Below are 13,868 nucleotides of genomic sequence, written 5' to 3'. Positions count from 1 at the left end.
CCCCCCAAAGGCTCTCCCGCAGCCGCGCACACTCCGCGCCGGTAACATCTCCCCTCTGAGCGCGGCTCCTGTCTCGGCCCCCGCGCGGAAACGCAGTGACTGTGGGATTTGGAGGCAAACACAGGACACAGAGCTAACAAGCGAACAACTTTCTCATTCAGCCACAGGGTGGGGGCGTAGCTTTGGGGATGCGGATTTCTCCTAACCGTGTATTGTTATCGAATCAGCATCTTTTGTAAGAGAGACTTGCCTCTTGGCCCGAACAGAAAAAAAACATTTGATGATTTTTAAAAAGACACCAGCTGGAGACAAAATGCGTAAACAAATGAAAATGGTGTAGTGACTTTCAGAAGAAGTCAAAAGGTTAAAGATAAACAACTTGAAAGGAAAACAGTGAATGCAGAGTCTAACCCGACCTTCTGGAGACCCGTCCCCTGTCCGTGCTCTCCGCCTCCCTCCCATCGTGCTGCTCTGAACCCAGAGCCACCCGAGCCCCCGGGGCCCTGCCCTCGGCCCCCCGGGGCCCTGCCCTCGGCCCCCCGGGGCCCTGCCCTCGACCCCCCGGGGCCCTGCCCTCGGCCCCCCGGGGCCCTGCCCTCGGCCCCAGCACTGAGGCAGATCGGCCCTCTCCCGTTTGGAGCGCTCGTGCTCCAGACTGACCCGGGCGGGTCAGGCAGTGCCCGCACAGCCCATCAGAGCCGTGTTTGGGGAGGTGCCTGAGCACACCTGGACCCAAGGCCACCTCAGCAGGAGACATGGCCAAGTAAAATATTGTTGTCACTTGATAAAGTCAATCTCCACACCTAGGGCAAAAGCATTCAAAGTATTTTCTTTATCCTGCAGACCTTCAGTCTGCTGCAACTCTATCTTGACCCAAGAGTTGTTTTTTTCATTCCATGTAATGCGATATCCATGAAGCCTTGCGATGACAGTTGGGTATGTCAGACTGTCATCATTTATTCCTGAAGAGAAAACTTAGGAACTAGAACAAAGATTAGCCACGACAGCAAAAAAGTCACTGTTCAGGTAAAAAACTCTGAGGTGTTTTGTTTTAGCCTGGGGAAGATGATTTGTCACACTATTTGCGTTTGTTAAGCTAATGTGTCCAATAAGTGTCTCTATCTTTAAGTCACTTAAAAGTTCACATTACCAACATTTTTAAAATTTCCTCTTGAAATTTTTCCTTAAATAAAAATAAATAAATATGCATTTGTGGTTTGACAAAAGCCTGGTATGTTCTTATGGTAAGCTGAAGAGATCTGGACTGGTGTGACCCAAGTGAGGTTTGTGGGAGCTGGGGGAGCAGCGCTGGACTGCAGCCCTGCCTGCTCTGTGTGCAGTTTGCCCCACTCAGCCCCACAAACACTTACAACCCACTTAAACCCGATGTATTTTGGACCCACAGCGATGAAACGTTTGCTGTATTTATTCTCTGTTGGCACAAAAGTCTTTGGTACCTTATTTCTGCCTATTTGTGTCCACTGTGGTGTGTCCACTCCTGTGTGGAACATGAGCGTGAGGTGTTTGTGTGAGCCCCCTCAGCGCCGGGCAGGGAGGGGACACGGGGCGGGGGACACGGAGCGGGGGTCACGGGGCGGGGGTCACGGAGCGGGGGACACGGGGCGAGGGACACGGGGCGGGGGACACGGAGCGGGGGTCACGGGGGGGGGGGGACAGGGAGCGGGGGACACGGGGCGGGGGTCACGGAGCGGGGGTCACAGGGCGGGGGACACGGGGCGGGGGACACGGGGCGGGGGTCACGGAGCGGGGGACACGGGGCGGGAGTCACAGGGCGGGGGACACGGAGCGGGGGACACGGGGCGGGGGACAGGGAGCGGGGGACACGGGGCGGGGGACACAGGGCGGGGGACACGGGGGGGACGACAGTGCCCTCTCCGTGCTCAGCCCTGTGTGCCCATAGCTCTGTGCTGGGGTGCGGTGTGGGGCGAGCCCGCGGCCGGGGTGTGCGGGAACACTCGTGTGAAGTGCAGCAACGTTTGTGCGAGGCACCAGGGACGCGTGTGGGGCACGGGAGAGGGGGTGAGAGAGTCAAGGGGCTGTGAGAGATCTGTGAGGGGACTGTGGGGGCTGTGAGGGGTTGTGAGGGATCTGTGACGGGGTGTGAGGGGCCTGTGGGGTCTGTGAGGGGGCTGTGAAGGCTGTGTAGGAGCTGTGTAGGATCTGTGAGGGGCTGTGAGGGATCTGTGAGGGGACTGTGGGGTCTGTGAGGGGGCTTTGAGGGGCTGTGAGGGGGCTGTGAGAGATCTGTGATGAATCTGTGAGGGATCTGTGATGAATCTGTGAGGGGGCTGTGAGGGGGCTGTGAGAGATCTGTGAGAGGGCTGTGAGGGATCTGTGATGAATCTGTGAGGGGGCTGTGAGGGATCTGTGAGGGATCTGTGAGGGGGCTGTGAGGGGGCTGTGAGGGGGCTGTGAGGGGGCTGTGAGGGATCTGTGAGGGGGCTGTGATGAATCTGTGAGGGGGCTTTGAGGGGGCTGTGAGGGGCTGTGATGGATCTGTGAGGGGGCTCTGAGGGATCTGTGAGGGGGCTGTGAGGGATCTGTGATGGATCTGTGAGGGGTCTGTGGGATCTGTGAGGAGGCTGTGAGGGGGCTGTGAGGGATCTGTGAGGGATCTGTGAGGGGTCTGTGGGATCTGTGAGTGGCCTGTGAGGGGGGCTTTGAGGGGGCTGTGAGCGATCTGTGTGAAGGCTGTGTAGGAGCTGTGTAGGATCTGTGAGGGGCTGTGAGGGATCTGTGAGGGGGCTGTGAGGGATCTGTGAGGGGACTGTGAGGGATCTGTGATGAATCTGTGATGGATCTGTGAGGGATCTGTGAGGGGCTGTGAGGGGGCTGTGAGGGATCTGTGAGGGGTCTGTGAGGAGGCTGTGAGGGGACTGTGAGGGATCTGTGAGGGGCCTGTGAGGGATCTGTGATGAATCTGTGAGGGATCTGTGAGGAGGCTGTGAGGGGGCTGTGAGGGCTGTGTGAAGGCTGTGTAGGAGCTGTGAGGGATCTGTGAGGGGCTGTGAGGGATCTGTGATGAATCTGTGAGGGATCTGTGAGGAGGCTGTGAGGGGGCTGTGAGGGGGCTGTGAGGGGGCTGTGAGGGATCTGTGAGGGGCCTGTGAGGGGGGCTTTGAGGGGGCTGTGAGGCCTGTGTGAAGGCTGTGTAGGAGCTGTGTAGGATCTGTGAGGGGGCTGTGAGCGACCTGTGAAGGGCTGTGAGCGATCTGTGAGGGGTCTGTGAGGGGGCTATGAGTGATCTGTGAGGGGGCTGTGAGCGATCTGTGAGGAGGCTGTGAGGGGGCTGTGAGGGATCTGTGAGGGGTCTGTGGGATCTGTGAGGAGGCTGTGAGGGGGCTGTGAGGGATCTGTGAGGGATCTGTGAGGGGCCTGTGAGGGGGCTGTGAGGGGGCTGTGAGGGATCTGTGAGGGGCCTGTGAGGGGGCTTTGAGGGCTGTGTGAAGGCTGTGTAGGAGCTGTGTAGGAGCTGTGAGGGGGCTGTGAGGGGCTGTGAGCGATCTGTGAGGGGCTGTGAGTGTGATCGGGGTGTGCCTAGCCCGCTCCCTCCCTCCCGCCCCGCCCGCCGCCCCTCCGGCCATGCCCCGGGGCCGGGCTGTGGCTGCGGCGCCTCCGCCCCTCGCTGCCCGCCCGCCCCTCGCTCCCTCCCCGCCGCCGGGGCTGCCCCACTCGCTCCATCCCGCGCCGCCGCGCCCGCCTGTGCAGCGCCCGGACCGCGGGCAGGGCCGGGCCGGGCCGGGCCGAGCCGAGCGGCCATGGGGGGCTCCTGAGCAGCGGGAGTGCAGCGCTCGGGCCGCCGCCACCGCTATGGAGCCGCCACCGCCGCCCGGCGCCGCCGAGCCCGCGGGCTGCGCCAGGGACACCGACCGGCAGCTGCGCCTCCGCCTCTGCGTGCTCAACGAGATCCTCAGCACCGAGCGCGACTACGTGGGCACCCTCCGCTTCCTACAGTCGGTGAGCGGCGGGGGAGCCGGGGGGCTCGGCGAGGGCAGTGCGGGCAGTGCGGGGCGGCCCGCGGGCTGCGGAGCCCGAGGTGCCACGGCGGGGCTGTGCGGGGCGGCCCGGGGACTGCGGGGCGGTGCGGAGCCAGCCCGTGGCAGCCCGAGGCGGTGCGGGGCAGTGCGGAGCTGTGCGGGGCCAGCCCGTGGCAGCCCGAGGCGGTGCGGGGCTGTGCGGGGCCAGCCCGTGGCAGCCCGAGGCGGTGCGGGGCGGTGCGGGGCTGTGCGGGGCCAGCCCGTGGCAGCCCGAGGCGGTGCGGGGCTGTGCGGGGCTGTGCGGGGCGGCCCGGGGGCTGCGGGGCGGTGCGGGGCGGTGCGGGGCTGTGCGGAGCCAGCCCGTGGCAGCCCGAGGCGGTGCGGGGCAGTGCGGGGCTATCCTGCCCTGTCCTGCCCTCGGCGGCAGTGCCGCTCCCGGAGCGGGGCCGCGCTCGGAGCGCATCGTCCCTGTGGCCGTAGGTGGTTACAAGTTGCTTTTACACCCACGTGGAACTCTTACTGCCAGTTATTTGTAAATAAATATTGTGTGTATTTTGGTTTAATGGTAAACATAACTACGTGATTGGGCCGGGTGTGTCTGTGCATGTGGAGACAATCATACCCGCCTCTGAAACTATCCATGGGTGAGTTCAGAAGAAAACTCCATCTGGATGTTTCCTCTTTCCTGTATGGGCTCTCGATGTGGAATTCATCAGCACACCACCACACTCCTGCAAATAACTAGAAAAGCCTACAGTAAAAGTTACTAGATAACAAACATGCCACAAAAAAAAAAAAAGAACAAAGTGTTTGATCACAGACTCAAAGAATCAAAGCAAGGGAACTCTCTGCAGAGATTTCTAAAAGATTGTTCAAGCAGTTTTGCTAGATAAATACTAAACTCTGGTTTAATCTAAAAGGGCTTAGACCCTTTTTGACCTGTCCTTCTGGCAAGGTTTTTGTTTTGTTTTAAATCAGTTTGTCTTCAGTGTTTTTCAGATTCATCCAAGTGGCAAGCTCTCTAGCATAAAAGATAAAGGAAAAGGATGTGGTTGCTTTATTAACTAGTCTCTACTTGAATCCTTCTTTTCTCTCTCCAGTAGTTGAACTCAGAGCTTTTAATCTGAGCAAGCTTCCAGCTGAAGTGCCTGTTAGTTTCATTTAGGACTGTGGTTCTGTCTCAGTGTGAGATTTTTTAAAAAAACTCCAAGTTGCAGAAGTGCCCCACCCTACAGACCAAATAAAACCAAAATCCCTCAGAAAACTCCTCTGTCCTAAGTACTGAATTTGAGGCTTTATCAGCTGCAGCCTAGAAGGTAGCTTCAAGCTACACATACTTTTATCTTCAGTACTTTCAGCTAAATGCTTTCACAGCGTTAACAAGTGAATTTTCATATATTAAAAAACCAAAACAAGTGATTTCTTTGCTTAAATTCATTAACTTGGCAGTTTTCATGAGAGCAGTAGTGCGTAATATATCGTGGCTAAAGACAGGAGAAGATCCTGGTGGAGCACCCTCGGCTTTGGTCTCAGACTGGCACTGCGGGCAGTCAGAGCCCTCCTGAGGCACTTTGTTTAGGTGTAAAGTGACTGAAGTGTTATCTTGGGGGATGGTTCTGGTAGTGCAGCTTTACCCCCCTGTGGAGTTTGTGCTTTGGGAATTCTGTTTGAATGAAGCACTGAGGGATGGGATCTTTCATTACTCAGCCTTGGTTTAGAACAACATTCACACGCAGGCTTAACTTTATGCACATGTCAAATATTAATGTGCTGTCCTAAGTAACGACAGTTTCTTTAGTCATTGACCTACTTCTTATCGGCTGAACCTCTGTCCAGCTGCATTCGGGTAGTTGAGTGGTGTTAGCCCCAAGGAAAGGAGAATGAGGATCTGCTGCACCGTGTGAGGGTAAGAAGAGCACTAGGATATGAAAGCTTTAAAATAAAGTTTGGAGTGTGAAATATTTTCTGATAAATTGCATGGATAGCCATAACCTAATCCTTCTGGCAAGGTAACCCAAAGGAGAGAATTCTGCCCTGCCTCCCACTATGGGCAGCTGGCAAGGATATTGTCATCTGTATAATCATGGGGTTATAGGCAGTTCTAGTGCAAAAGTTTTGCCTTCTGACACATGAATATACACTAAAGAATGTACTGCTGCAGCCCTGGGACCTTGTGTTCCCGGCTCTGCTTGGGTCTCAGGAAGAGAGTCACTTCACTCCATCACTTGGTTCTCCTGGGTGCACTGGTGGTACTGAAGGAAGCACTGCTCCTGCCCCGCGGCTCTGCTGCCCCCCCCCCCCCCCCGCGGCTCTGCTGCCCCCCCCCCCCGCGGCTCTGCTGCCCCCCCCCCCCCCCCCGGCTCTGCTGCCCCCCCCCCCCCCAGGCTCTGCTGCCCCCCCCCCCCCCCAGGCTCTGCTGCCCCCCCCCCCCCCCCCCAGGCTCTGCTGCCCCCCCCCCCCCCCCCGGCTCTGCTGCCCCCCCCCCCCCCCCCAGGCTCTGCTGCCCCCCCCCCCCGGCTCTGCTGCCCCTCCCCCCCCCCCCCCCCCGCGGCTCTGCTGCCCCCCCCCCCCCCCCCCCCGCGGCTCTGCTGCCCCCCCCGCGGCTCTGCTGCGCCCCCCCGGCTCTGCTGCCCCCCAGCTTCTGTTCTGTGCCAGCAGCACTTCCTCAGTGCACAATAAATGCACACTCTTCACTCCCTGGGGTGATGCACCAGGTTAACCCCCCGGCGTGGCTGGGCGAGGTTGGTTGTTTTTTCATAGTGTGAGTTGTACTGAAATGGTTTCTACTCCATGTGGTCCAGGAGTAATTTTGGCTCCAGTGAAAGGCTGCAGCTCTGCAGGACAGGTGCAGTGCCTGGGTTGTCTGGAAGCTTGTTGGTGTCAAACAGGAGATGAGAGACATGCAGGGTGCAGGTTCCTTTGCTTAAGAAACTTCAGTAGTGTGGACGAAATAAAGAAAAGCTAAATCTCATCTTTCTGTCATCGGAATGAGTTTTCCACACCAAGGCTGGCACAGTTGTGCTTTAGAAAAAGATTTTGTGGGGGAATCTGTGCTCTTTGTGAAATGTTTGCTATTGAAGCCCTAGTCCTCATTAAGTATTCTCAACAAACAATGTTTTAAAAGGCAAACAGTTGAATTCTATGGGTTTATTCACAGCACTGAGGATGCTTGCTAGCAGCAGCTTCCTGTGCTCCCTGGGAATGGGGAAGAAGCTCCTAAGTATTTAATATTATGCATTTGCAAATAAAACAAAGTAACTTCAACTTATTAACAGTACTTTTATCTTTTTGGAAGATTCATATGTGATGATGTTTAAGGAAAGCTTTCATGTTTTTTCTTTTTTATATGCTTAGCAAACTTTTCCTACTCAGCTGCAGAGGAAAGAAGGTTCTCTATAACCATAAGGGCTCAATCCTTATTTGCTTTGCCTAAAAGATTGTGGTCCATATTTAGCTTCTATAAGTTCCGTAAATAAAGTGGGTATCATTAAAGTTGTAAAACATGGAGTTTTCTAGCAACAAAAAATTGTGCTAGTCTCCATTAAGAACATTTTGCAATGGGTTTTGTACTCATTTAATGAAAATACTACAGATTTTTACCTATTTAAATTTAGTCTCTAGAATTTTTTCCATTTCAAACCTAAAATAATGTTGACAAATGGAGTTATATCTGCAAATTTAACTTAGACGACCCATGATTTTTCACTGTGTATGTGATTTCTTACAATTCTATTTAATTTTGAACACAATAGTCTTAATTTTCCTGGGTTAAGCCTCAAAATGAGAGGCAGAGAGGGGAAAACCTCTTCTCTGCCAGCTCACAGTGGATGACCTGAGGTTACCGATTGGATTAGGAATATTCGCTTGCTGTGTTGTGTCCAGCCTTCTCTGCCATGTGCTAGGCAGGTATCATATTGCAAGGTCTGGAATCCTCCTTGAGGAAACACCGTGTCAGCCAGGCAATACTGCAGTTATGCAGCTGTGTTACTGACTTACTAATAAAGGCCAATTACACAGCCAGACTCTCTAAGCAGCAGGGAGAGCTGCATGGAGCGATGGTGCTGCTGCTGAGGTCATTGAGGAACTACTGACCAAAGCAGAAGCAAAGTGGGAAATTGGCAGAAGCGAATGGAACTTTACTAAAAGTTTCTGGAGTAAGATAAACTTCAAAGAGATAGAGGCAGATAATTCTGTTGTAAGTCGCTGGTGGGATCATAAACTGTGAAGGTTTCAGGCTCCAGACGTCAAGATTCAATTAATCCTTTGGCCTCTTTTAACTGCCATGTATGCAGAAATGTTTTATGTTGTCTGTGTAATGGTAAATATTTCTCTTCTGTGTGACTGACTCAACCCAGGTGATAATTTAGGGAGGGTGAGCAGTGGAGTAGATGCCCACTGCTGTCAGTGGCTCCCGCCTGTGGCACCAGCCCCTGGCAGCACGGTGGGCTGAGGGCGGTGCAGCCCTGCCCTGGGCCAGGCTCCAGGCCCAGGTAACTGTTCCTGCCTGAGGTGTGTGCTGCTGTGGGGCAGCCAGGCACAGTTTGCTGAGGAAGGACAGGCTGTGGGGTGCCTGGGCACTGCCTGGGCACTGCCTGGCCATTGCAGAGAGCCCCAGCCAGAGCTGTGCCACTAATACTGCAGTAATCAAAGACCAGCTTTCACATAACGAGGCACAGGGGCCCTGAGCAATTTCAGACACACTCATTGACCATAGCCCTAAAAATAGATTGAATAGTGGGTACACGACAGTTAGCTGTCAGTTCTGTAAAGGTTTGTTTTACCAGTTTGGAGCTATAATCATATGAATTACATGTGGAAGTGTAGGAGCAGTAATTATCCAATACCCTGGGTTGCAGAGGGAGGTATTTTGTTGCATCATTTTTTTTTCCATCCTTTAATTTCACTAAACACTTAGCTCTAACCTACAGATGCAGCTCCCACAGCCTAGATAATTGCCAATGTGTAAAGCCAAATTGTTTTCTACATTGTGTATAAATATGTCTCTTTCATCTTGCCAAGACAAACCACCAACTTGTAAATTTTAATGTCAGAAGAACAGGCTGCACTTTTAGTATGAGCAATTGCTGTTTGTTCTGTGCAGCCTGAAAACAGCATGAAAGTTGGATTGTTCTTACCAGATAGGTATCAAGTTGTGTAAGTAGTTGTACCAGTACTATATTTAGGTCTTAATACTATGCCATCTTTTTTACTTTTTATATGAAGACTAGAAGTCTTTCTCAATCCTATCAATTGTATAAATACGTTAGGTTAGGATGTGCCATCAGATAAATTAACCCACATCCTACAGACTCAAAATATTTGTGTTTTGCTCCCTTTCCTTTATTGCTTTATGGTTGTATTGATCGAGTATCTCTGGATTTTGCACTCCACCCATCTTGAAACATGATAAGCATCACAGCTTTATTTTCTTCTTCATATTTCACAATGCTGTTTGCCTTCACCATGGGGCTCTGGTGCTCAGACAGAGTAGCACACAGACCATTTGTCTCAGCTGGGAGAGGTGTGGTTTCCTGTCCTACCCTGATCTCCCTCTTCACCCGCAGCACAGACACAGAAACGCTGGTTCTGGAAGGTGAACCATATGGTTTGGGTAATGCTGCTCCTTTGTTATGAGACAGCTAAAAGCAATCGGGAAGAGGAAGGAGGTGGAAAAGGAAATTGTTTGGAAGTAATCTAAATTGCTGTGCTGTTCTGTTATGTTGGGTCAGTTGGTCACCTACAGCCAGTTGCTGGGACTGCACATGATCAAGATCTTCCATTCACTCTTAATATCATGGGACATTTTTCTTAAAAGGCTTTTTCCTGATGTGTGTAAATTGAGGAAGATCACAGTTTTCATTTTAAATGACACGTTTCTAGCCCTTGTGGTGGTAAAGCATGTACTGAAGACAGAACAGTAGCAAAACAAAGAGTTTTTCAGGGCTTTTGTTATGACTCCTGAGTATCTGAGGTCAGCAATTCTGCTCCTAGAGTTTTCTGTTTAGACTAAGCATAGTGCAAATGCAGCTGCTAAAGGCTGAACTGCAAGTAAGTTATAAGGTTGTTTTGACCTGGGTACAAAGACAATGTGAAGAAAACAGTCTGGATGTAGGTGAGGCATAAGTGAAAAACAGAAAATCAAAACAAAGCAGAGAGAAAGCTCTGAAAGTATTTATTCATCTGAGCCTGTGGTCCAGAGAGCACAGTCTGCAGGCACGGGGCCAGGAGCAGGGCTGGAGGACACAGGATTGCCAGGATCTGTCCCACTCTGACATGCGTGTCTGAGCTTAGTATGGCACTTTGACAGTTGCACCCGTGGCATTGAGGCCTTACAAATCACGGCTTTGTTGGACTACAGCAGGATTTTTATAGGAATGAAACTGTTTCGTTCTTTTTCACTCTCACAGAATTTCCACCATGAGAAAACTGTGTCGTTTCCCCAGTTTACTGCCACACAAGTGAGAACTAAAACTCCTTTCTCGTTGCTTCCCTTAGCTCATTCCAGCTTGGTGTGCATCTGACCCTTGTTCCCCTTTATCTCGGACCTGCCCTGGCCTCCTCACAGCCTCAGAGTGCGCTGTTTGGGCTGGCTCTGGCCCTGCGTCTCCCCCCTCCTGGCTGCAGTGCTCTCACCCATCAGCCGCGCTGCGTGTCCCTCCCTCTCGCCCCGGGGTGCCACTTGCTGTCTGCCCACGTGTCCTGATCTCTGGGGGAGCAGCGAGAGCTCGGCTGCCCTGGGCTTTGCCAGCGCCGCTGGGGCCTCTGCCACAAACCCCTGTGACCAGTCTGGGGCTGAGTGAGGGGCAGGGACAGGCAGCCTGGGCTGTGGGCGGGAGGGCATGGCATGGCATGGCATGGCACGGCATGGCACGGCATGGGGGTCACAAACTGAGCCAAGCATCGCAGAGAGCAGGGGTTATTGGAGCCCCACGCACAGCTGAACGCAGGTTTGATTTGACAACAATTTTGGCTGGGATTTGCAGAAGGCAGACCTATACCCATTATGGGAGGTTGTCTATCCCTAAATATAGGACGGGAAAAAGTTTGAAAGCTCTGCTAATTTTGCACTTCAAAGGTCACGGTGTTTCTGCCATAGGCAGGAGTCCTGATTTGCAGGGATGGGAAATGTAAAATTGAAGAACCACATCCTATCATAGGATCATGAAAAATAGTCTGGTATGAAAGGAGCTTCATTTCTGATGGTTTATCCTGGTGTTTAGTTGTTGTTACTGTTAGAAATGTCTTCTTAATGCCTAAAATAGTGTCTAATATTTATTGCAGTGAGCACATAGGTGATCTTTTTCTCTGTGTCAAACCCTTAAATATTTCATGGGTGTTTTCCCATTTCATTTCAGACTAGAATAAATTGTCAAATTGTTGTACTTTTCTTCCTCCAAAGCTATTTGATTGTACTTGTGAGAATTCCTGTGCTGTTATCTGGATTCTCTAATCTATTTATTTCCTGAACTCTAGTGCCCAAAACGCCAGGAGTGAGACACTCCTGAGGCTGTAGCAGTGCTGGCTGAGGGAGGGGATTTACTTCAGGGGGTTTGTACATTATATGGGATATTGTCGGGACATGAGAGCCTTAGGAAAGGTTTGTCTGAGCTTGTGCCTGCATTGGAGGACAACTCTCCATTCATACCAGTGGCTGTGACTGTGTGCCAGCATAAAGCATTCATGGGAGCAGTCTGATATTTGGGCTTCTGGGGGTACCCTGGCAGTGCAACACTGGACCCTCCTCAAGGGGAGGACAGTGCTGTGTTTGCAGCTTTCCTGTGTTCCGAACCTGGCAGCCCCAGAGGGATCCCACACTGAGAGGGTATCTGAGGCTTGAAAAGCAGCATCTCCCCAGCGCAGTGTCTGCCTTCAGGCACACAGATGAGTCTGTGACAGATGAAGCTTTCAAGAAATTACTTATTTCTGTTGCCTGCCTATTGTTCGCTTCAGGCACTTGCAAGAAAATATAAGGGACTATGTGTGAATTTCCCTCTTCTTTCCAGCTGTAGAATCCCTTTTCTGGTTTGGTCTCTTCAAACGGATTTGCAGCCTGCAATGGTACCTTGCAGAGTTGCAGTGTGGTTTAGGATATAAATGTGTGGTTTGATTTTGGTGGTGCTTGAAATCCCTGTGCAAATGGCAGCCTGCCGTGGCCACCACCAGAGTACTGCTGGCCCACACGTGTCTGCTCAGCCCCAGCCCCTCAGGATGTGCAAAGGCTGCCATCACTTTGCTTGCATGAAATGGGGGCTTAGTGACAAAGTTTTGCAGAAACCTCATTTCAGCTCTCATATCTTGGCCCAGGCCTTTCCTGTGGCAAAGACTTCCAAATCTCCTGCACTTCATCTCCTTTTTTGAGATGCTCTTGAAGCTGGGAAAGAAATATATTCTATGGACTTGTCTAGTTTGTGAAGATTTTGTTCATTTGCTGATAGCAACTTCCATGATTACAGAAATCGGCTTTGTGAATAAATCTTTGAAACTGCTGTGAATGGTTGTATCTCCCAGTTTCTCTGGCTGCGTGGTGAGGTTTCTTTGCAGTCCTCATTCAGCCAGGCCCTTTTGTTTTGTGCTTTAGATGTCATGAAAACATGTGTAGTTCCCTAATGCCACTGCTTATTACCATTGTGTTTGTATTGTGGTGGGATACTTAATGCATGTTTACACAGCGGTGTTTCTGTTAAACGCTCTGAACTGGGAGATGATCCCTTGGCTGCTGAACTCGGGGGTGGTGCTGTCTCAGAGTGCACGAAGGCTGTTTGAATTAAGGATGTAAAAATTACATTGGGTGACTGCTCTTTCTTCCTCTTTTAGGGTGGCTTCAATCCGTTCCTCCCCTGCCCCTCTCTTTGTGTCGCTTTCTGTCTCAGCATTTTGTGTTCTGTTTTCAACTCCTGTTGAAGTAACAAGCCCCGTGTCTTTGAAGGGTGGGCTGGAAACATCACAATCTTATCATGTATCTTACCGGTTTTGAAGAGTTCCTATTTAGGAGTGGGAATGGCTGCAGCATTCTCAGCCTTTAATAGCGAGAGGCAAGAGACGATTTGACATAAGCAAGAGTGTTTCTCAATCAGTTACAGAGACTTCCTTGTGGAGCAGCGCAGTTCATTCAGAGCCATCTCGGTCAATGAACGCCGCCCCTGAGTGCTTTCCCTGCTGGATCACACACCGAGGCTCGGACTGCGGATTGCACCAACAGCATGCCTAAAACTTGACCCAAGTGTTGGATTTAGAAGTCACTACAGATGAAGATTCCTCTTTAATTGCTTAGTCAAGTGTGATTAAAGCTTTAACAGTGTCTCTGCCGTATGCTGGAGCCACTGCAGCAGACAGAGAGAGCTGCAGTGGGGCTGTACTGGAGAGAACCTCAGGGGGTTCTGGTTAAAATGCCTGACTCCTGCATATACGCTCTCCTTGAGCCTCCTGTCGAGGCCCTGGCTCCCTTTGAGCCCCAGATCTCCAGAGCAGAGTAAGAAGCAGCTCAGTGGTAACGAGCTAAGGAGCCCTTCCCAGCAGAGTAGCTCCTGCTGGCACAGCTGAGGGCCCCATGTCAGGCTGTGGGGCACTGTGCCCACAGCTGGCTGTTGCTCTGACAGGCCCCTTGGAACCTGAGACCTGAAGGCAGGTAGTGCCCGTTCTGGTGTTGTCAGGGTTGTGTCTGTACGGCCTCCTGACCTTCCACCCACTTTCAGCACAGGAATTGTCACAAACTGGCTGCAGTGGCACTTCCTACATATGTCATATGTCTTTGAGCTGCAGAGGGGGCAATACATTTCTAAACCCCGAATATTTAATGGTTAGGGGGGTTACTGAGATGATGGCACTGTGTTAAAGGAAGGTTTAGGTTCATGTAAGGATATTGGGTCAATC

At 52.0% G+C, this 13,868-nt stretch overlaps 1 protein-coding gene across 4 annotated transcripts in view; it reads left to right on the top strand.

Moving 5' to 3' along the window:
* Nucleotides 1-3,669: 3,669 nt before the first annotated feature.
* The window catches only part of PREX1 (phosphatidylinositol-3,4,5-trisphosphate dependent Rac exchange factor 1), a 117,729-nt gene continuing 107,530 nt past the window's right edge, over nucleotides 3,670-13,868 (top strand). For all 4 annotated transcript variants that reach the window (XM_071572541.1, XM_071572540.1, XM_071572538.1 and 1 more), the window contains exon 1: nucleotides 3,670-3,978. In XM_071572541.1, coding sequence (XP_071428642.1) covers nucleotides 3,832-3,978 — 147 coding nt within the window. In that variant the 5' untranslated portion in view covers nucleotides 3,670-3,831. The remainder of the gene's footprint in view (nucleotides 3,979-13,868) is intronic.

This window comes from Pithys albifrons, chromosome 18 (genome assembly GCF_047495875.1).
Source record: "Pithys albifrons albifrons isolate INPA30051 chromosome 18, PitAlb_v1, whole genome shotgun sequence".
Classification (NCBI taxonomy): Eukaryota; Metazoa; Chordata; class Aves; order Passeriformes; family Thamnophilidae; genus Pithys; species Pithys albifrons.
Note: the sequence above shows the minus strand (reverse complement) of the source record. Positions and strands in the feature narration are given on the sequence as shown.